At 39.6% G+C, this 24611-nt stretch overlaps 1 protein-coding gene across 5 annotated transcripts in view; it reads right to left on the bottom strand.

The window, feature by feature from the left end:
• farp1 (FERM, ARH/RhoGEF and pleckstrin domain protein 1) overlaps nt 1-24611 on the bottom strand; it is a 240549-nt gene that overhangs the window by 184241 nt on the left and 31697 nt on the right. For all 5 annotated transcript variants that reach the window (XM_008106936.3, XM_016992295.2, XM_003218697.4 and 2 more), the window contains exon 2: nt 13253-13447. In XM_008106936.3, coding sequence (XP_008105143.1) covers nt 13253-13423 — 171 coding nt within the window. In that variant the 5' untranslated portion in view covers nt 13424-13447. The remainder of the gene's footprint in view (nt 1-13252; nt 13448-24611) is intronic.

Here is a 24611-nt window from a genome sequence, read left to right on the forward strand (position 1 = left end):
AATTTGTATTTAAATATAATGCATTAATTAATTTAAATTGTTGATGAAAATACATTTTTAAAAGCTTAAATAAATTTAAATTAACTTATCAAAAACGTACACGTATTCAGTATGGAAATCAAGCCATTAAGGTTTGAGGACACTGAGAAGGAGGCAATGTCCTAGCTAGATATAAAAGCCAGGATATGCAGATAACATGAAAAAAATTAATTGAGTTTGAAGACAATGAGCCCAATGAGGATTCTCACAAAGTAATGCCAAGTATTCAAATAAACCTACTCCCTCTTCAAGGTTATTAAAAAGACTTCTAAGGAGAACTGCATGGTCAAAGGCAAACAAAATGAAGACGCAACATCAAGTGGAAGAATGCTTCTAAAACGGTTGGCAAAAATACAGCCCAATTGTAAAAAAGTAGGCAGCAGAAAGAAATATCAAGCATTGGGCTCCTGAAAAGCAAAATCTCAGCTGAAGATTTGCTACTGTACTGTAACAGTGACATTGTTTTGCAAACTCTGACAATCAAGGCTTCCTTTTCTGTGAATTACTTAGCTACCACCTTTTCTCCCTACCTTTTCCCAACACCCACACAGACAAATTTGTATATAAATCAGCCTCTCGTTTTCTTGATATTTCCTATTGTGTGGTACTGATTTTATAGCTTAACATATGATGTTATTGAATACTTTTTAAAGAATGCTTTTGTCAGTCTAACAACAATTTTCTAATATATATGACCAAAGTCACCTTAAAAGGAAAACTGACTTTTCAAAAAGGCCATTTCTGGGGAATAGACACAAAGAAATGCATTTCACCATGGGAACAATCAAACTGATAAAAAAACGTCCCGTATTTTATTTTTGTTCTTCTGTTCTAAATCAATCTAGGGAACTGGTATAAAATCATACCAGTAATGGATAGAAAATATTCTGAAATACAAAAAATGTGGATCGCTTTCCAAAATAAAATATGAAAGAACAGAAACAAAATCTGGGACTTTCTGGTCTTTTCAATGAGTCTTGATGCACCTATAATGTTGTTGTTGTTGTTGTTTCAAGATCGGGTGAAGGGTTGCCTTTGTCTTCCTCTGAGGTCGAGAGTGTGTGTGACCTGACTAAGATGACCCAGTGGGTTTCCATGTCCGAGTAGGGATTTAAACCCTGGTTTCCCAGAGTCCCAGTCCAACACTCAAGTTCTCTTTCACAATAATGCCATTTTAAAATGGCTTTTGGTGCTTCTGCAATGTTTTTAATTTTTAATTTTACTTATTTTGAAGATTGCAAATTGCCTCAATTGTTACTCAATATAGAAAGGTTGGGTATATCTTACAAAATTAAAATCAAAATATTATTGAAGAATATTGCTGCACTACACACTAGGGATATGCAATTACATAGCTCATTGCAGAATTGGTGTGTCATTCTCCTGTGTACATAATAGAGAAGACCCAGAAGGGAAAACACAAGCAGTTCAAGCCCAGATATTGGAAAATGCTATGCTGGCTTGTGGATTCTGGCAGCTATGCTCTCAAAATTGGATCTTTTATTCTGTTTTTTTAAAATTCTGCTTTTTTCCTTGTACAGAATTCAAGATGTACAAACAATTAAAGATGGGGTACAGCTAAAAAATGTTTGGTTTAAAAAGCACACATTTAAAACAGCATACAGCATAATTGAAATATATGTATATGTGTATATTTTAAAGCAATCTGTTGACATATTGTGACACCATTACTTTCACAGGGCTTCAGAGGTGATTTTGCCTTTCTCTTTCTCTGAAATATAGCCTATGGCACCTGATATTCATTGGCAGACTCTCATCCAAGTACCAATCAGGGCAGTAGTTATTTCACTGCTGCTATTGGAGTTTAAATTTTACTGCCCTTTGTCTCAGTTCCCACATGGACAAGTGGGAAGTGACCTCTGCCTGCATCAAGACCCCTCCAACCAAGTGAACTACAACAGAAATATCATCTGATACTGAATGCAGGTCTGTGACTCTAACATCACCACCTTTCTTCTGTATGATTTTTAACATCTCTTGATGAACAAGTCCATAGAACTTCAAAAGCATTTTTGTGTATTTTGGTTTGCCGATAAAGGCATCACTCTCCTATGGATTTGGGATTCCACTTTTTGTTGCACGGCAAACTCAGCAACTCCGAGCATGTTCCCAAGGCAGATGCTGTTTAGCTTCCATGATCAGCCTTCAAGGTATTTAAGTCCATAATTCAAACATAGCCGAATTCCATTAAAAACCTGGATTATAAGGTCTTAAAAGCTATTAAAATCATAGCACAATTCGATTAAAAGCATGAATTATAAAACAAAGGCATTCCTAAATGTGGAAAGAAAAGAGCGAAAGGCCAACTAAACATCCTGTTGGAAAAAATTCTGTAACATGAAAGATGGTGCTCTTGTGCTCTCACCAAATGAGCCTAGGATGGTCCTGGGACTGCAGGAAAGCCTGTCTGACTTTAAAACTTAGGTAGACTTACCAGGAGATAGAGGGCTTTTTTTTCAGACAGTCTGGACCCAAGATCTTTAAAGATCATAATCAGCACTTCAACATAACTTTTTCTATCCCTGCACTACCTTTTCTTCCCCAGCTTGTTTGTAACATGCAAGGCTCCTATGCTTTTCAGTAAGGCCTGACAGCTAGCACTGTTAGAAAAATCAGCGATCTTAAAAGTGCCTATTCAGTTTACAGAAGTGACATCTTCGGCATTGTCTAAATTTAACCCACCTCTTGCAGCCTGCACAAAATGTTTTAACTGAAGGACCTCAAGAATATGCAATCAAAGGAGAAATAATTAGAAGATGCAAATGATGCCTTCTGTGGGGTTTCTGCACAAAACAAGATGTCACTCAAGAGCCAAAATAATTGTGTCATTAAATATGCAATAGTATATCTTATGAGATTTCTTTCCTTTTCAGGTAGCTGGGGAGGGAGAAAAGAAGCAAAATCCAAATCAAGATTACCCAAAAGAGGGGAAGGATGTCATGCTATGTTCCCCACATTTTTCTGCATATTCTCCAAAGCTATTTTACCTCTTAACAGTGGCAATAGTGGTATTGTTGTAAGTTGCATCTTTGAATGGAACAATAATTTTGGGGGAGAAAAGATGCACAGTAGAAATACTCTGACTGCTCTGGCATGATCCTAACCCAGATTCTCCCCTTGATGTTTATCTCCACAACCACTTAATACACAGTCAGTCTGGAGCGGTAATACACAGTGGCAGCAAGGCAGAGTGTACATGGTTCAGGCTGGCTGAAACTGGTTCAACCCCACTGGATCGCTACATTACTTTTCCTGTTGCCATAGTTGCTGCCAAATTGCTGAAAAGCTGTGGAAAAGCTCCTGTTCAGCAGAGGGACCCACATCAGAAGCAGGAGCTCTGCGGCTGTCTGGCAGTGGTGATGGAGACAACAATCTGTCTTCCCTGTGCTGAAAACTCAGGGAAAAGGAATTATTCTGGCAGCAACCCATGTGGACAGCTGACTGATCCAGATGAGACCCGGGCATGATGTTCACACTGTTCCCAAAGTGTGGTCTGCTCCGCGATTTTGCTTAAACTCCAGAGCATTCTCCAACTTTCCTTAACTTGGGGCTAAACCAGTTTAGCTTGGTTTACCCAGCAGTAAGCACTGGAAGTCCCTAGTCATGATGTAGACATCCAGAAGTGACTTCTCAGGCACTTCTGAGTTTTTGGGCCCACGCAGTTGAGCCAAAAGTTACACAATGACTTGTTTAAATGTATGTCTAGTTCAGACTGGTGGGAGAGATGGAAGCTACTGAGTTGTATTTCCAAACAGATTTAAAACATTATGCTCATGTTTTTGGGAAATCTGAACTGATCAGATATATATTTAGATTACATACCTGCTGAATTTATAGCTAAAAGATTACCACTGCTAGCAAAGCACAATCTTGTGTGTCTTCTCAGAATTAAAGAGAAAATATGAAAGTCTAATGTTATATATGACCATGGCAACAAGAATAATCTAGGCTCAAAGATGGAAAGATGCAACTACTCTGATGCAAGAAGATTGGTTCATGAAGATGTGTGAACTAGCAGAAATGGACAAACTAATGATGTTGATTTAGGAGAAATCTCTAATTTTAAAAAGACTGAGGCTTATTTATTATATTTCTTCAGTAAAGTTGGGGTGAAACCTTCACCATTTTTTTAATTGGAAGACTGTCATTAAAAGGGGAAAGGACAATTTTCTCTCTCTTTTAATGGGTGTGGAACATTGAGGGAATAAAACCACTAGGCAGAGAATGGCAAGTCCTTAGATTAGGGGTTTAGATCTCTGTGTTGCAATGTTTATTGGTTGTAGTGTAGTATGTTTTTTTATATTAAGAAAATGAGCTTCTACTTATTTTGTCTTATGGTTTGTATTCTTGCGTTCCATGTCTGTAGATTTTATGACAGTTTTTTCTGAATAAAAATTATTATAAAAAGTATTAAAGACGTAACACATTCTTATGTATGTTTTCTCAGAAATAAAGATGTAGTATAATCTTATATTTTTGTTTCAGAATGAAAGCCCTCCTATCTTTACTGGGGCTCTCTTCCATATAAGTGCCTCTAGGCTTGTAGAGTCTGATTTATTTTGAGACTGGGATGAAGAAAAATGTGGAGAGGGGGATTACTGAAAGTCAACACTGGAAAGTTTTGTAAAAGCTTTCTCAAGATATAATTTAAAAATGTATTACTATTAAGAAAATATATTTGAGATAACATAATGTCTTAAGCATTCTATTAAGACAGCTGTATCTAATGCAGTTAAAGTTTTAAATCACTCAATACTTAGTCCATGTTTTCCCATTCCAGGAAAAACATTAATATTTTAAAAGATGAGAGACAAACTCTCTGCACTTCAACAAAGATAATCTAATTATCTTTCAGTGAAATGTCAGTCCTTTAGGAGACACTGTCAAATGTGCTCAACTGGGAAAACTATCACAATTTCTAGTTATGAAAGAAAAATGTCACTCTCTTTCTCCTTAATTTCACTAGACCCAGCTTGACTGCTGGGACCACTCAGTGAATATTTAAAGTGTCCTATTTTCCATTGGAAGCAATTTTGACATTGACAGTCACACAATTTCAGGCATGCAAAATAAAGTCTTAGAATGGTGAATAGGTGACATTTGACCTGCTGTTCATATCCAAAGTTGGAGGGAAGGATAACTTACATCTTGCAATGAAAGCAGGCAGAAAAAGTATAAAACAACTACTTTGTGGACAGTACATGGCTACCATATCTGACACTTTCCCCCTAAACCTAGAACTACCAACCGGATGGGGGTGAGAAAAGAGAGATTTAGAGAGAGGGAAGTATAGAACAAAACTGCTACATCATTTTTCTTACGTTGCAACGTGTTTGGGAATATTTTGGACTGCAACACCCATAATCTTTCATCACTGGCCATGTTGACTGAATTTAAAACATCTGGAGAAACAAGGAAAGGCAATTTATACTTCATACTTCAGTTAGAGGACTAAACGATTTGGGTACAGAATACCAGACCAATCACCGCTCCTCATATGAACCTGCCCGGACATTGCAATCATCAAGAGAGGTCCTTCTTTCGATCATACCCCCATCCAAAATCTGGCTCGTGGGGACGAGAGAGAGAGGGCCTTCTCTGTAATTGCCCTTCGCCTCTGGAACTCTCTTCCGAAAGACATCAGAATGGTCTCATCACTGCCATCTTTCACAAAACAACTGAAAACTTTCCTATGTTTCCAAGCATATGGTGAAATGAATGAAAACATGGTTTTATGAAATGTGGAATGGTTTATGGAAACAGCTTTTAATTTTCCCCTTTACTGATGTTGTTTTAATGTGTTTTATAGGATGGTTATTATTGCTTTTGTAACTATTTGTTTTAAACTATTTAAATTGTTTTTATTTAAATTGTACTACTTATTTATTACTGTACAAGGCATTGAAAATTTGCTTTTTTATGTCTATGAGCCACCTTGAGTTCCCATGGGGAGATGGGGCAGGATATAAATAAAGTTTTGTTTGTTGTTGTTATTTTAGGGTTGGCGAATAAGCTAAGAATAGACACAACAGAATAATAAAAAGCACAGTGATTATTCTGCCTGGGGAATTCTGGGAATTGTAGTTATCCAAAAATTGGTTTGTTCTGATTAAAACAACCCAAGAGACAAAAATCACCGAATGAATCTCTAAAATCAAAAGCTGTGAGGTTAACCTTTGAATCAATTACAAACATTGCTAGCAAGTTTGATGGATGAGGAAACTCTCTCCTGGGTCTTAAAGATGATCAACTTGATGACAAGTAAACACCTCCAGTAGAAGCTGCCTATGATGAAAACACATTTATAGTCCTTCTAACATGCAGATCCATGTTATAACAAGTGGGAGTTAGTGGAGAAGAGACCTTTAATGTAATTGCTTCAGTCCTGAAGTATTCTCTTTCCTCACGACCACCTCTTTTACATTCTGATATAAGGTCTTGAATTCTTAGTCCCAGCTGATGGTTGGCAAGACTACATACAGCCAAATCTCTGGCCCCATCTACACAGTGGGCTGAGAAACGGATTAGCCTGAAACATCATCTGGACATCTCAAACTTAAAACTGGAGTAAACCAGATCTAATCTAAGTTTTAAAAATACATCTAAAGATCCGGACCATCCTTGAAGGAACTTACCGGAGGAAGGCTCCAGTAAGTTGAGGGGGAAATGGAGGGCAGGGAGTGGGAGGCCTGGAGCCTTTTCCTCTCTCCCTCCGCTCTGCAACAGCCAACAAGGGACTTGGATGAAGAATGCCCCATCCCCTCCTCAAAGCCCTCTTACGGCTCCTCCGAGGGAGCAGGGAGAGGGGAAAAGCCTGCAAGCCTCAATCACAGCCTTCTTCTGGTAAGTGGAGGTGGAAATGGGGGGGGGGCAGGGAGAGGGAGGCTGGCAGTGGCCCTGCCCACCAATCCTGATCTTGGATTAACACGGACAGGTATCTGGATACAACTCCTCCTAAATTCCATAGTTTGGGGCTGCTGTTTGGACTAAATCCCAGGAGGAGGAACTGGAATTTAAAATCCCAGTTCCTTTTGGAATTTAGTCCTGTCTGGAAGAGCCCTCCATTGACACAAGCAGAATAGATGGCATGTTGGGATGTTATGGCCTTATGGTAGCTTGAGTCTTGCAATATTGCTGGACTGCAAATGAAATGGCCCCAGCCAGCATGGTAACAAGTCAAGAAATAAAAACACTGGGGGCGTAGGTTCCAGATTTGTGAGACACTAAGGAAATACAAGGCAGAAAGATTGGGAATATGCCACAGAGAAAGAACACTGTTAGCCAAAATAAACCCAAAATTTAACTCTTGAGGTACTGTATGTTATACCTATTGTGTGTGAGTTATAAGAATTAGCCATATAAACAAAGGAGTTAAATGTATCTTTGCACATAAATGTAAGGGAAGGCAGGAATGAGAAGTTTTGGCAAGAAGGCTGCTTGACAAAGAAGTCTGTCCATTGGGTTCAAAATCATAAAACCTATTTTTAAAAGGATAAGAAGAGGTCTAGTGGAGAATAACTATGACCAACAAGGGAATGAATTTAATATAAATAATCAATGAGCTCATTGAATGCTTAATTTTTCCTACAAGTAGAAGAAAGAAAAAGTAATTAACTTTTACAATCTGCTACCAAGCTTTTAAAAAACCATTTAATTAAAAGCTACCCAATTCTGTCAAAAAAAGCAAAACTACCACCTCAGTTATTTCCTTTAAATGTAATGTAACACCCCCTCCCAAATTTAAATGGAAAGAGAAAGCACTGACCTTGGATACTGTCATTCTAGCTCTCATCAAATCAGTCTTAGCAAACCTATGGGGTGTAATATAGTCTACAATGAAGCTGTAGAACTCTGGTGTCATGGACCAGACAGCACCATGACGTGGAAAACTAGCTGCAGAGAGACAAGCCGAAACCAGTAGTAGAACAAGGCTAGTAGACATGACCAACAAAAGAGTTGCCAACAAAAGAACAGCTCTGAGCTTTTCTACATTTCAAAAAACCTAAACAAAAACTTGAACTCACCCCAGATAGAATCTCCAGGATGAACATCAACTTCACTGATTTATTTATTTATTTATTTATTGCTTTAAGTTGTCATTACCCTGCTTTGGGCAAAATTGGGGATACACTGGAGATTGTTGGAAACTCTGCAGCATCCTATGCTCTGGGGCAGTCTGGAGAGTTAGACTGGATCAAAATCAGCTCCACCATCCTTCCTCTGCTCTCATCAGCACAGAGACAGAGGATGGGCCGTGTCTATATCACTACAACTGTTCCTGGTCATCATAGGTGCTTCTGCTAATATCAGTACAGGGTGCCTGCACAACCTGGAAGAAGGAGGGGAGATTGCTTCCCTTGGTTGTGCTGGTTGCATAGGCACTCTTTTCTGGTCTTGGCAGAAGTGCCTACAATGGCCAAGAGCTTGGACAGAACTCAGTGGCTGGTTAGGAACAGTGGCAAAGACAACATGGGAGAAGGTGCGATCGCACCAGCAGAGTGGATGTGCTCCCCAGCTGTCTGAATAATGGCCCAATCTGGAGCTGCTGTAGTGTATATTTTCACTGGCTAAACTGCCTTGTGTAGATAAGTCCTTTGTCTACAGTTCAGTAACAAACTGTTCTGTCTTATATTCAAATAATCCTTATTTCCTAAACCTCATGTGTCATACGTAAATATAAAGTGCTTTTATAAGAGGTTTCCTAAAACGTTGGAAAACATTACTTTTTTGCTAGATTCTTCCAGCCAACATGAATACTGGCCATACTGGACAGGAAACCATACAAGTTATTGTCCAAAAGGATGAAGTTTCAAAGCTCCGAGGAAAATAAATGGTTATCTGCAGGCTCAAATTCATATTTTAGGGGCCCTTGGCAAGATATCATCAACCACTAAGTACAGCCAATGCTGATGACATTTCCTAACACCTAATAAGCAGTGACTTGGTGAACCATCAACTGCCACATTAAAAATGAAAAGAAATGCCTTAAAACAACAGCACTACTAGGAAAGCAAATCCCTGTTCTAAACAGATGGAAAGTCAATCCTGTAAGGCTAATCAACTGCCCTCAGGTCACGCAGTAAGCCAGCAACAGAGAGAGTGAAAGAATGCAGTTCCAGCACTTCAGTAATTTGGAACAGACAAAACCAATATTTATCATCAGTACCTTTTCAAACACACATGCACACTTACCCATTTACTTATTATTTTTTACTCTCAAAAGCATTTCAAAGATTATATCACTGACTCATGGCTAAATCCACCCGTGACTTTCAATCCATCTGTTACTGTTGAGGCACATAACAGAAATCTGCAATCATACTATTACATAATTCATCCCATCTAGATGAGAGAGGGAGAGATGTGGAGACATGTTGGAAATTGCAGAAAATAAAAGATTTATGCAGTTTCTCCTAAACTAACTCCAGGCATAGGCATTTCCTTGGATCAGTGAAGATAAACTTGTCCATTGAGGGCAACTGTATAGAATTCATCCCATCACACAATTGGAGGGGGTAATCGTGTCAGCCTTGTTTCCCTCCTCTATGTTTGTCTTTGGAAAACAGACTAAATTCCCTTTGCCTCAGCACTTTAGGGGGTTAAGGTAAACATTCTCCCTTTCTTCTCTCTACTACAAAATATTATAGAACATATATGGGGGTTGAGAAGACATAAAAAGCCTTGAGAAGCCAGATCTGGCCACGGTGGCACACGCCTTAGTTACATCCCGTCGGGGTTACTGTAATGCGCTCTACATGGGGCTGTCTCTGAAGAGTGCTCAGAAACTTCAGCTGGTCCAAAGAGCTGCAGCCAGGTTGCTAACTGGGGCTGGCTACAGGGAATGGACAACCCCCCTCTTGCAGCAGCTCCACTGGCTGCCAGTCTGTTTCCGTGCACAATTCAAAGTGCTGGTTTTGACCTTTAAAGCCTTAGATAGCTCAGGTCCAAGCTATTTGGCTGACCGCATCCCCTTGTACAAACCTGTCCGGGCCCTGAGATCTTCAGAAGAGGCCCATCTCTCGGTCCCGCCTCCATCTCAAGCTTGGTTGGTGGGAACGAGAGTGCAGGCCTTCCTTCTTGATGACTTTCTCTCGACTCTGGAACTCCCTTATTTCCAGGGAAGCCAGAATGGCCCCCTCCCTGCTGTCCTTCTGGTGGCAGGCTAAAACCTTTTTATTCCAACAGGCTTTTAAAGAAGAAGGTTTTAAAGAAAAAGTCAGGAAGTGCTGTGGTTTTAACTTGAATATGTTTGAATGGTTTTTAACTAAATTTTTACTACTGTTTATATTTAATTCTGTTTTAGTTTTGTATATTTTAAATTGTGTACTAATGCTTTTATGTTAAGCCGCTTTGAGGCCTGGTTGTGGTATCGAACAGCTTTGGTTGCCTTGATGGATGACCTCTGTAGAGAAATTGACACGGTGTTCTTGTTGGTTCTCTTGGACAGCTCAGCGGCTTTCGATGCCACCGATCATGGTATCCTTTTGGGTTGGTTTTCCGGAATGGGTTTGGGGGCACTACACTACAGTGGCTCCACTCCTTCCTGGAGGGTCGCACCCAGTCGATGAAGCTGGGGATGTCTGCTCGGACCCCTGGCCTTTGATTTGTGGGATCCCACAAGGTTCTATTCTATCCCCCATGCTTTTAAACATCTACATGAAACCACTGGGAGAGATCATTCAGAGTTTCAGAGTTCATTGCCATCTCTCGGTGCCATCTCTACGCAGATGACACTCAACTCTACTACTCTTTTCCATCAAATTCCAAGGAAGCTTCTCGGATCCTGGACCAGTGCCTGGTCACTGTGATGGACTGGATGAGTACTAACAAGCTGAAGCTTAATCCTGACAAGACAGAGGTCCTCCAGGTCAGTCGCTCGACAGATTGGGATATAGAATGGCAACCTATGCTCGACAGGGTTACACTCCCCCTGAGGACACAAGTCAGCAGTCTGAGGGTCCTTCAGGACTCAGCGCTGACACTTGATGCTCAGGTGTTGGCGGTGACTGAACCTTTGCTCAATTAAAACTTGTGCACCAGCTGCGAATGTACTTCGAGATGTCTGACTTGACTATGGTGGTACACACCTTAGTTACCTCCAGGTTTGATTACTGTAATGCACTCTATGTGGGGCTGCCTTTGAAGACTGCCCGGAAACTGCGGCTAGTACAAAGATTGGTGGCCAGGTTGCGAATGGGAGTGAATTACAGGGAGCGGTCAATCCCCTGTTTAAACAGCTCCACTGGCTGCTGCTAAGTTTCCTGTCTCAATTCAAGGTGCATGTTATCACTTATAAAGTACTAAATGGTTCGGGACCTACCTATCTTAGTGACTGCATCTTCCCCTATGAACATGTGTGATCTCTAAGATCTTCTGGGGAGGCACTCCTCTCTCTCCCATCCCTGTCACAAGAGCAACTGGTGGCAACGAGAGAGAGGGCCTTCTCGGCTCTGGAACTCTCTCCTCAGGGAGATCAGCCTGGCACCCACCCTGTCCATCTTCTGCAAAAAGCTAAAAATGTGGATGTTCTACTGTGCTTTTGATTAGACAGTTCTCCAGAAAACCTTGGCCCCAGCTACAACTTAAAATTTTGTCCTTGCATTCTGCTACTGTTTCCTACCCAGAGTTATAATGCTCTACCATGTACTGTCCTCTATCCCTAATTTTTCCCATCTGACATCTGCACTTTATCCATCAGCCCTGTCCTCACAATTGGTTTGCACTAGCCTGCCCACCCAAGCCTAGAATCTGTTTACTATTCAGGTCACTAATTGTTGTTTGATGGCTGTTCTATACTGTGTCGTGTTGTTGCTGTTTTTATATTGTTTTATGATGTTGCTTATTAATTTTAATGTGTTACATTTTAACTTTGTTGTTTGGGCTTGTTTGGGCCAACTCATGAGGGCTTCTTCCCATGTGAGCTGCACTGAGTCCCTTCAGAGAGATGGAGGCGGAAGACAAAAATAAAGTTGTTGTTATTGTTGTATTATTATTATTATTATTATTATTATTATTATTATTATTATTATTATTATTGAATCCTCTTTGAGAGAGATAAAGCAGGGTAAAAATAAGAAAGAAATAATGGAAACAAATCCTTTCACTATTCAAAAATTTTTCATGAGTCTACCTTTGTTTAAGTTATAGAGAACTATGCTTAGAATAATTCTGTCGATTCCTTCCTTTATAATAACATAATACAGGAATGATATTTAACAGAATTTGTTCTAAGGATTACTCATGAGTGTAAATCACCACTGATTTCAGCAAGCAGCAAGGAAGCAGTTCAATCTTTTACAGATGTTCCAATACATGTTCCATTCACAAGTGAGTCACAATGTGTGCATTTTAGCTGTACTTTAATACAAGGAGTACTGTATTGTTAAGATGCCACCTCAAAAAACTGATTTGTTATGCAATCATCTTTGCAAAGGCAATGCAAGTCAACTCATGAGGGAATTATTTATGAGAACGCAACTATTAAATTAAGTTTTTTAAAAATAAAGTTACATCAAAGCAATTAAATTCCAGCCCATTCCAGTATCTTTAAACCAGTTCCAGTACCTGATCATCTACAATTAAAGTGCTAGAAAATTCTGAAGTGAAAGACAATCAAGTGTTATACCAAAGTAAAAGTTCAATATTTTCATTTGACTTTATGATGCAATCATAATCATAGAATCATAGAATAGTAGAGTTGGAAGAGACCTCATGGGCCATCCAGTCCAACCCCCCGATAAGAAGCAGGAAATCACATTCAAAGCACCCCCGACATATGGCCATCCAGCCTCTGCTTAAAATCCTCCAAAGAAGGAGCCTCCACCACTGTCCGGGGGAGAGAGTTCCACTGTTGAACAGCTCTCACAGTGAGGAAGTTCTTCCTGATGTTCAGGTGGAATCTCCTTTCCTGTAGTTTGAAGCCATTGTTCCGCGTCCTAGTCTGCAGGGCAGCAGAAAACAAGCTTGCTCCCTCCTCCCTATGACCTCCCCTCACATATTTGTACATGGCTATCATGTCTTCTCTCAGCCTTCTCTTTTGCAGGCTAAACATGCCCAGCTCTTTAACTAAAGTAACTAAATAACCAGATTCTCATCATAGTTTCAACTTGCCTTTAAACAAAGATAAGACAGTAATACTGCTCACAATCAAACTGTAACTAGTTAACCAATAAACTATAGAATGTCATCCTACCGGAATTTCAAAAGTTTCCTGTGTATCATCGAGCATCTGGATTTTGATAGAAATAAGTTTTCCTGTAGGCGTAGTGGGCAGTTTTTGTCCATGTTCCAAAGTACTGATCCCAGCATTCTCTGGAGCTCCTAACCGGGATCCTGCTGTCGGCCTCTGCTCCACTTCACCCATGTTTGGAGAAGCAAACTCCTATTTCTGGCAGAAGGAAAGAGACAAAGAAACACAAGATCATATTACTTAAAAAGACACCAAGGTACACAAGACTGCAGGCATTTGCATTGTACTATAGTTCTGAACAATACAAAAAGTAAAACATCTCTTATCCTCTAGAGCAGACTATGGGAATGTGTGCTTTTTGATAGATGTTCTTGGACCACAGCTCCCATTATTTCTGTCCACTGGCAATGTTAGCTGGGGATGATGGGATTTGGAGTTAAATAACACTGGAGGGAAACGAGGCTTGGCACGACTGCTATTGTGTACTTAAGGGATACAAATATAAATATTTCTGCATATTATAATGGTTCTCGAAGGTAGTATTCTATTTGTCTGCAGTTACTTATATTCAAATGCTTTTGGTTTCTTTGTAAATGTGTTGAGCACTCTGCCCTTAATATTTTTTTTGTGGTTTTTTACAATCACTTTAGCTAGATATTCCATTTCATAATACAACCTGACAGAATTTCTAATAGTGAACATGTAGAGTTAAATTAAAGCATCTCTACTTTCCTCAATTGAAATTAGACTGCTAGTCAACTTCTGTTTGGTCAAGTTCACTCATAAATTCAGAAGCATGCATGAAAATAAACAAAAGCAATGCTCCCACAAACAAACTTAACATATCAAACACTATTTACACAATTCAATAAATTTATTGTCATTCCTATATTAAAATGCATAATATAATTATGTAAATGTCAATGACTCCATTAATCAAAACCTTCAGAATAACAGCTAGTCAACAATATGTATGCCAAGCCAGCTAAACAACAAAATGATTGCCTTTAATAAGAATTAGCCTATTAAACACTTGGCACTATAGATTTACTCCAGAAAAATGTACATACAAATCAATAAAAATATGTTTATGACACAATATACTGAAACAAAGAATACATTATATTCTAAAATAATTGTTTGAAATATATTCCCCATATTTATAAACAAATTCAAGATCGTCAGAATAATCAAAAGGCTTAATGTTAAATTAATTTCTACTTCAGTCTCTAACAGCCTCATATTTCCTCAATGCTGCCTAGAAAAAGCAATTGTTTAGAGTCGGAAATTTTTCTAATTTTCTTGCATAATTGTTAGATACATAATGCAAGAGTGGTTAATCTCATTTGTTAAATCCTGTACATAACACCATGGTTTTATTCTACTTTTTCCTTTGTTCTTCTGACAGTCTGACTGAATTTCAAACCAAACCTGCTGCTAGTTGGGTAATTGCCATTCCATTTCTTATGCCTTTTATGCCCTGATCAATAATCATTAACAAGCATATAACAAAACAAGAGGAATAAGGATCTAACTTTTTAGCGGAACAAACATACAATAATAATAAAAATAATCGACACTTGGCCACTGAAGATCTTAAGTAGGGAACAGTAGAAAGTGCACATTATCCTCAGTATTAAATATTTTGCAGTGTAGTGTATTGGCTTGAGTATCACTTAACAAAGCTGAAGATCATGGTTCAAATTCCCACTTGGACATAGATATCCACTGGGTAAGTCACATTTTCTCAGCCTCAGAGAATTTCAATGGCAGATTCCCACTGAACAAATCTTGCCAAAAATCTTTCTAAGAAAACCCTGTGATAGGGTTGCTTCAAGGTAATCACAAGTTGGAAATAAATTGAAGGTACACAACAACAACAAGGTCTAAATCTAATTTAGTTGAAACTAGAGTAGGGTCACTCCATCTACAAGAACATGGTTTGTCAACATTCATCTAATTTCCAAAATGGAGTCAATGGATGTCATCATCATCATAATCATCATATACCCTGTTTCCCCTAAAATAAGACATCCCCAGAAAATAAGACCTTGTAGAAGTTTTGCTGAATTGCTAAATATAAGGCCTCCCCCGAAAGTAAGACCTAGCAAAGTTTGTGTTTGAAAGCATGCCTGGCACCTGCCAAACAGAACACCAAAGCATGCAAAATTGGTAAATGTACATATCAGTTGTACATGGGAGTAATGGCAGTAACAAGAAATTCTTGATAGGATTCACAGTTTGTCTGGTTATGCTGGTTTGTGATGACAACTACTGTACAGTATATAATAAATGTTCATTTTTTGTTCAACAATAAATGTGAATTCTTCTTCATGGAAAAATAAGACATCCCCTGAAAATAAGACCTAGAGCATCTTTGGGAGCAAAAATTAATATAAGACACTGTCTTATTTTCGGGGAAACACGGTATTTATATAGCTCCATCAATATATGTGGCACTTTTCAAGTAAAACAAACAAAAACAGTAGATTCTATCAAAGACATACAATTGAAAATATATGCATATACACATATACACACAGAGGGAAGACAGGAATAATCTATATATATGTGTGTGTGTGTGTGTGTCATGTGTGTTTTTCTCATGGAGTAAACAACAAAACCACTGAACCCAATCACATCAAATTTGGCCACAAAAGACATAGTCATCAAATCTATGTCTTTCAACCAAAAAATCTAGAAAAATAGTCCAAATTACAGAGGATGAGGAAGAGCCTCTGGCTGCCAGTCAGAAAAGTAGGACCCGCTGCCTTTAGGCCCCGCTCCGTTGTGTCCTAGCAACCCCTTCAGCCACAATGGCGCCCAGGGGACAGGCAGAGTTCACTTAGGCTTCATCCACACTGCCTATAAAATACAGATTATCTGATTTGAACAGGATTATATGGCAATGTAGACTCAAGAAGGCCACACAGCTATATAATCCAGAATACCAAGGCACATAATCCACAGTATTTGCTTTGAACTGGAATATCTTGAGTCCACACTCCCATGTAATCCAGTTCAATGTGGATTTTATACAGCTATGTAGAAGGGGCCTCATATAATTCAATTCTAAGCAGATAAAATAAGATTATAAATATCATATATAATAATACAGAACAATATAATCTCTAAAATAAGGACAATAAATAAAGAGCAACACTCTGAAAACAGGGAAATTGGAAATTCCAGAAAGGAAACAATCAGGGCCAGCTAACACCAGGGCCAGGCTTTGAATCTGCAAGGCCATTATATGCTAATCAAGGTGACTAATTGCAGCATTCATACTTGCTGCACTGAGACTATTCATTGCTATTCAACCTGGCCAACCAAGCATTCCACAGGATAGAAAACAGCCAAGCTTACAAGCAGCAAGGCTATTCAGTGCTATTCAACCCGACCAACTAAGATTTCCCCTACATAGAAAACCCCCAAGATTTGAAGTCACAAGGCTATTCCATCCCATTCAACCTGGCCTAGCAAGGATGCCCCATGTAGAAAGCGGTCAGGCTTTTAAGCTGCAAGACTATTCAGTGCAATTCAATTCAAGCTGACCAAACAAGGATTCCCCTACAAAGGAAGTAGCCAGGCTTCAAAGCAGCTCTTTGACTGAGGGTGCTATACTCCAGCTCAGGGGTCCTCAAACTTTTTAAGCAGCAGGCTTAAAACAATCCTTCAGACTGTTGAGGGGCCGAATTATCATTTGAAAAAAAAGTACGAACAAATTCCTATGCACACTGCACATGTCTTATTTGTAGTGCAAAAACAACAACAACAACAACAACAACAACGAAAGAACAATACAATATTTAAAAATAAGAACAATTTTAACTAACATAAACCTACTAGGATTTCAATGGGAAGTGTTGGCCTGCTTCTGGCTAATAATAATAATAATAATAATAATAATAATAATAATAATAATAATAATAATAATAATAATAATAATATTGAACTTCAAAGACTCTAGCAGAAACCAGTGCAGATGGTCCCAGTGGTGATGGGCACATTGGGTTCCGTGCCAAAAGATCTCAGCCGGCATTTGGAAACAATAGACATTGACAAAATTACGATCTGTCAACTGCAAAAGGCCACCCTACTGGGATCTGCACGCATCATCCGAAAATACATCACACAGTCCTAGACACTTGGGAAGTGTTCGACTTGTGACTTTGTGATATGAAATTCAGCATGTCTATCTTGTTTGCTCTGTCATACAACAACAATAATAATAATAATAATAATAATAATAATAATAATAATAATAATAATAATAATAATAAATCTTTATTTATACCCCGGTCCATCTCCCGAAGGACTCAGGGCGGCTTACACTGGGACAAGCCCAAAACAGTATTACATCAATAAAAACAGTAACACAATAAAATCACAATATAATAACACTTCTCACGAAGTTAAAAATAACTTAAAACATATACAATAACCCCAATCTGTAGTTAAGCACCATAGGCCATGAGCTATTTTAAGGGGAATGGAAAACTAAAAATGCATATTCTTTGGTGGCTAGGGATGGGAATGACTAAAGGTAATAAAGTGCATGGAATGGCCAATGAGATAGTAAAGTTAATTGGGATTGTTGTTGTTGTTGTTGTGTGCCTTCACGTCATTTCAGACTTTGGGCGAACCTAATTCCAAAACTGAGGGTGGGGGCCAGGTAAATGACCTTAGAGGGCCGCATCCGGCCCCCGGGCTTTAGTTTGGGGACCCCTGCTCCAGCTCACCAAACAAGGATTCCCCTAGGTATAACACAGCCAGGCACTGAAGCCGCAAGGCTATTCAGTGCAATTCAACCAGATCAACAAAGGATTAACCTTGGTAGAAGGTGGCCAGGCTTTGAAGCAGTGATACTACTCTGTACTATTGAAGCTAACTGTTGCTTCCCCTAGGTAGCAAGAAGCCAGGCTTTGAAGTAGTGAGGCTATTCACTGCAATTCTAGCAGTCCATAAAAACCATTCCCCTAATAATAATAATAATAATAATAATAATAATAATAATAATAATAATAACAACAACAACAACAACAACAACAATGTTTGTTTATACCCCGCCTCCATCTCCCCCGAAGGGGACTCGGGGCGGTTCACAGATAATATCAGATAACAAAGGTGACAATAAACAATACACCAGTAAACAAAAACATACACCAATTATAAAATTTAAACATTAACCTATGAAAATAAAAACACACTTAATAAAACACGGAATTAAAAACAGCAAAGTTGAGTAATAGACTAGCTAAAGTGCACTTTGTTATAGTGCCCTAGAACGCAAGTACCCAGCCTTCCAAGCAGCAAACCTATTCCTTTGTAATCCAGCTCACCAAACAAGGATTCCCATAAGAAGAAAATGGCCAGGCTTTGAGGCTGCAAGGCTATTCACTACTATTCCACCTGGCCAGCAAAACATTCCCATAAGCCACAGCAACGCGTGGCCAGGCACAGCTAGTAAAATATAAAACCATACAATTCAATTTGAAAATAAAATTTTCTGCTAAAATAAAAAATACAAAATAATATAAAGTAAACTAACCAATCTGATCAATACATGCAATCAAAATATACAAGTTTCTAAAACAATCTATATCTATATATATAATAAAAGTGAATGTTTGTATGCGAGTATGTATCAGCGTTTTGATTGGCCTGGCAGAATATGTATCAGCGTTTTGATTGGCCTGGCGGAATATGTATCAGCGTTTTGATTGGCTTGGCGGAATATGTATCAGCGTTTTGATTGGCCGGCCGGAATATTGGCCAGCTTTCTGATTGGCCTGCACTTTCACAGGCCACTGGGACTGCTGAGGCAAAAACTACTACCAACTGGCTTCGTTCGGCCAACTTATCTCCTCAGAACAAAGCTAGCTTTGGTACTGTTAACAGCTTTTGGCCCACTCACACATTCACAGCATTCTGAATCCAACTATTGATGGAAAATAATTATGTTTTAATGCTTCCTTTGTTTATGAAAACTTCTACCCCCTCACCTCACCCCCCCCCCTTCAGCGCTTCTACTGACAGGCCAAGGCCTTTGCAGGCTGCTAGGCCCTGCTAGGCCGCAAAGGAGGGGGCCATCTTCCCCCCTCAATACTGTTCCAAAGACAGGTTTTCCCTGGCTCATTGGGACACAGTACTATTCACAGCCGACTAAAGAGAAAATAATGACTATCTTTTTATTCTTTCCTTTTAAGGATTGTTTACCCCTCCCCCCCCCCCCCAGTTTTTACTGAGGCAAAAAACTACCACAGAGCAGGCTTGGGCCTACTAACTCTAACAGGCCTGACACATACAGTTCCCATGACCTACTATACACCCGGGCACTGTTTGGAGTGGGATGGACCATGGATGATGGACTTGCATATGGGAGTTGTAGTTCACCTGCCGCCACTGAACCCTGCTATGTCTTATTTATACTACTATTGCTTGACATTACTTTTATGTTTTATTTATATGGTGGATGTTAGCACGTGGCTTAATGACCTTGCAAGCCACTTTGGGTCCATTGCAGAAAGGCGGGGGAGAAATATCAGAAATAAATAAATAAATAAATAAATAAATGTCTCAATCGTATGTATGGTTGGAATGACCTGTCAGGAGGGCTTGGATGGTGTCTTCCTTTACAGCAGAAGGGGCTGGACTGGATGACCTTCAGAGACCCCTTTCAAATCTAGGACTCTCTCTATCTCCCAATCGTATTTATGACTGGATGGCCATCTGTCAGGAGGGCTTGGATGGTGTCTTCCTCTATGGCAGAAGGGGGTTCAACTAGATGGCCTTTGGGCACCCCCTCTAACTCTAGGATTGTATGGAAGCCTTTAAACCAGGCACGGGCCAACTTGGGCCCTCCAGGTGTTTTGGACTCCAACTCCCACAATTCCAGACAGCCTACCCCATGATGCGCTTTATGTCCTGGTGCCGTTTGCAGGATGATGGACCATGGGTGATGGGATATGTAGTACTTTCAATCGCTACGATTCCCACAGACCACTGCGATGCCCACCAGTGACGGAACTGGACCAAACTTGGCACACAGATGGGACATGCAGTACCTTCACTCGCTTCTTGAGACCACAGCAACTGCTACATATGACAGAACTGAACCAAATCTGGTATATATATCCCAAATGACACACTTTATATGTTGCAGCAGTTTGGAGGAGGATGGACCAAGGACGATGGGATTTGCAATACCTTCATCCAATTCACCTCCCACAGGCCACTGTGATTCCCATGAATGACAAAACTGTACCAAACTTGATACAAAGGTGCAATGTGGCCCCCTTTACGTCCTGATCTGGTTTGATGCAGGATGGACCTTGGATGATGGGATTTGCAGTACCCTTATCCTATTCACCTCCCACGGACCACTGTGATACCCATGAAAGACGAAACTGTACCTTACTTGGCATACAGGTGCAATGTCACACAATATATGTCCTGGTGTGGTTTGCAGGAGAATGCACCAAGGATGATGGGATTTCCAGTACCTTCATCCAATTCAACTCCCACAGACCACTGTGATGCCCATGAATGATGAAACTGTACCAAACTTGACATATAGATGCAATGTGGCCCACTTTACATCCTCCTATCATTTGAGGGAACAACAGACCATGGATGATGGGATTGACAGTACCTTCACTCACTTCCCCAGACCACTGTGACCCTCACCAATGTCTGATCAAGACCAAACTTGACACATTGAGTCCCCGTGACCTGTTTACATCCTGAAGCTGTTTGGAGGGGGATTGACCATGGACTTGCATATGGGAGTTGTAGTTCACCCGTACCAACTAAAGCCAACTGACACTGGATCGAGACTAAACTTGGAACAAAGGCAAACAATTCAGTTCTCAAATAACTCGGGCACCGCCGGGTCCCCAAGCTAGTATTAAATATAAACAAAACATTCAAAAATGATAAGAAAACAATGATTTCCAGTCAGCATGACATGTTAGGGATTCTAGTTGGTATAATCCAAAAAGTAACTTTTACAAACATCAGTTGTAGACCAAAATTTTATAAACTGTCTCAAGGATGCTTTTGGTTCCCCAGAAGCTTAATAAGGATGTCTAGTTGAACAAATAATAAAAACAAATCTCTCCAACTGATGGGTTAACACTTCTCCACCTGACATCATTTTGGAACTATTAGGCTGATGCAAGACCCAACATGGAGTGACAGGGAGGTCCACTTAGACTGATAAACACCTCCTAGTCACTCCGTATATGTTCCAAAAACTGCAAAAACTGCAAAGTAATGTCAACATGAAAAATTTCTATGAATAAAAAAAAGTTAAAATACATTTTAGGAGATCACACCATCATCCACCTGCTCTCCTGAAGCACACAAACATGCTCACTAATTCACAGGCAAAGGCTCCTCCTCTACCTCGTGGATAATCCCTTACCTACTGTGGGCTCAGATTAAAAGTGAGGGATCAACTGACTTCATATTAAGTGCAAGAGAAGCTTAATAAAGCCTTTCTAAAATCATGACAACCTAAGGATCCCATTTCCATCCAATGGCTTTCCAAGGTTCATTGAACAAGAAAGAGGTTTCTCAGCTATCAGAGATGGAAAAAGAAGAGATGGCATGTCCCTATACTTGCATCCAATGTGATGACATCACAATCAAGACTCACACTTTAATGGAAGCAGCAGAGTTTATTGCAAGTGTAAGATTTGGATTGGCCAAAATCTATGGAACTTGGAAATGTTCATTCTTTGTGTAATCCAATAAATCAGGTATGGGTACAGCTATTTATTTTCTGTGGGAAGACTGTTGAGCACTGGACTACATCTCTTGATACCAGGGATTGAATGTCCACTAAGCCATGAAACTGGATGACCCTAGGCAAGTAACATCCTCATATGGAAGACAAAAGAATCCCAGTACCTGACAGTAGGTCCCCACACAGACCTGTATTCCTGGGATTGGGTCCGCCGCCATCCTCACAGGCTTCCTGTGTATCAGAACAAGATGGAAAGCAAATAGGGGACGTCAGCCAGAAGTTATGTGCTGGACTATATATGCACACATGCAAATATCTTAATATAAATATAAGCAGATTTACATGTGCACATATGAGTTTCAGCACATAACAGAGTGATTTTTTTAAAAAAAAAAACTGCTGGATTCCTTTTTTCCCTAATTGTGAAATCAAGTTCTGTTTAACATTATAAAGTTTAAAATAAAGAATTTCAGAGAGTTCTGATTGCTCCCCGTTCATGCTTCCTTTAAAGCAGCTGTGTGTACATTTTACGGCCTGATCAGCTGATCACTGTTTTGGGCATTTTAAAAACGGACATGTGCTACAGCAGTCTCCACAGGGGAGAGGGAAGGAAATCACGTGTTTTCTTTGAGTACAGGGATATACAGTGATGCAAATATGCACATTTTTGAGCTGGGATCAGGATAAAAGGGGACCTTCTTAACTCGTGTTTTTGTCCATTGCAGCGAATCAGTTATCCAAGGAAGGCTACACATGCATGCGTTCATTCCCAAAGGACAAGCAAGTAATTGAAGTGTAAGATGCTATTATTATTGATCTCCCTTGATTCTGAAAGATTAAACCCTCCTAAATGTCTCAGTGGGTCAGAGGGATCAGCAACCATGTTAAAAGAATCATGGTCTCTTAAAACTTTTTCAAAAATTCTCCCTATGATGGCAAAAACAGGTGAAACAACCTTTCATGCTTGTTTTCTCCAAATTTTACCACTCTCTTCTTGCATTGTTCTAGAGAACAACTGTTTTCTTTCTCTCCCTCTCTTCTCCACTAAACCATCCGCTTGATTGGGCAAAAGTATTTGTAAGAAAACATGAATATATATATTTTACAAACTAGATTAAGTCAACTTTCTCTGCTAGTCTGTGTGTGTGTGTGTGTGTCATTACTTTGCTTGAGAGCTCTGCTACTATCCTTCCGATTGCCAACAATGGAAGGCACAAAGCCATTCTCCATCCATATACAACAGAACATATGGGAGGGAGGGAATACTATGAGACCAGGCTTAAGAATACAGAGAAGTACCAACATACAAATAAAAGGGAGACATGTGAAAAGGGGGCAACAAGGAAAGGTCAGAGGACACAGTACATTTCAGTACAATTGAGGGGTTTTGCTTTCTTTCTTTGCTGTTACTACTACCACTACTATGACTGGTAACTTTACCTCTTGACCTCAGGCATCTTGTAGGTGCACACAGTTTATCTCTGAATAAAGAAAAAAAAAAACCTGGAAAACTGGCATGCTAACCTAAAGTGTTTGCTTTCATTTCACATTTTGATTTTGCAACTACTACTGAAGTATCCATATGTTTAACTTGCATACTTACATACAGAGAATGAAAAGGGGAACAGAAAAGGAAAAAAAATGAAAAACTGAATAGCCCCTGTTAAAACTACTTGAATGTACATTTCACAGAACAGCTCCTTTTACTAGCAGTTTTTTGCAGAAAAAGGGGAGGTGGGGAGAGAGAGCATTAAAAAAAAAACAGACCAAGAACAAGATGGCAATAAGAGAAGGTGTTTTGGAATGCCTCCAAAGAAACAGAAGGGAAAACATGCCCAAGCCAGAAGTTATAAAAAGTTTGTTCAGGTCTTAGATGAGCAACTTTTCTAAACAATAATTCCCAGCATCTGCCAGTAATCATGGCCACTGACCACAAAGTCTGGATCTACACTGCTCTATATCCCAGGATCTGATCCAAGATTATCTGCTTATCCCAAATTATCTGGCAGTATAGACTCATATAATCCAGTTCAAAGCAGATAAACCTGTGTTGTTGTTGTTTTTTTTGAAGGGACAGATCTCCCTCTTTGTAGCAAATCTGTTCTCAGGAAACTAATTTTCTTATAATAAATAGTTGGTCCCAGACAGGTTGGTATGAACTAGCGCAGGCGTGTTAGACCCATTTTCACAGAGAGCCACATCAGCCTTATGGTTGCCTTCAAAAGGCTGTTTGTAATTGTAAGACTGTATAAATGTAACTATGTTGCACTGGCATTGAAGTCACACCAGAAGTGACTTGCATTTGCTCAAGTTGCTCCTGGCACACACATAAAAAGAAACTGGCATTGAAAACCTTGTGGGCCACATTAAATGAGCCTTGAATTCGACATGTGTGAGCTAGTATAAAAGTATGGTCTTCTCAAGATAAGAGGGAAATGAATGGAGAAGAAGGAAAAACCCATGATGGAGAGAGGAACATTGACTCCTACCTGTGATAGGTTTGTTTCCAGCATATGAGAGAAGAACACATCTCTCACAGATTGGGTTTGCTGCAAGATTTGCTTGCATTCCATTTGCTGCAAATAAGCAAGAAAAAGAAAGACATACTGG

The sequence above is a fragment of the Anolis carolinensis genome, chromosome 3 (genome assembly GCF_035594765.1).
Source record: "Anolis carolinensis isolate JA03-04 chromosome 3, rAnoCar3.1.pri, whole genome shotgun sequence".
Lineage (NCBI taxonomy): Eukaryota > Metazoa > Chordata > Lepidosauria > Squamata > Dactyloidae > Anolis > Anolis carolinensis.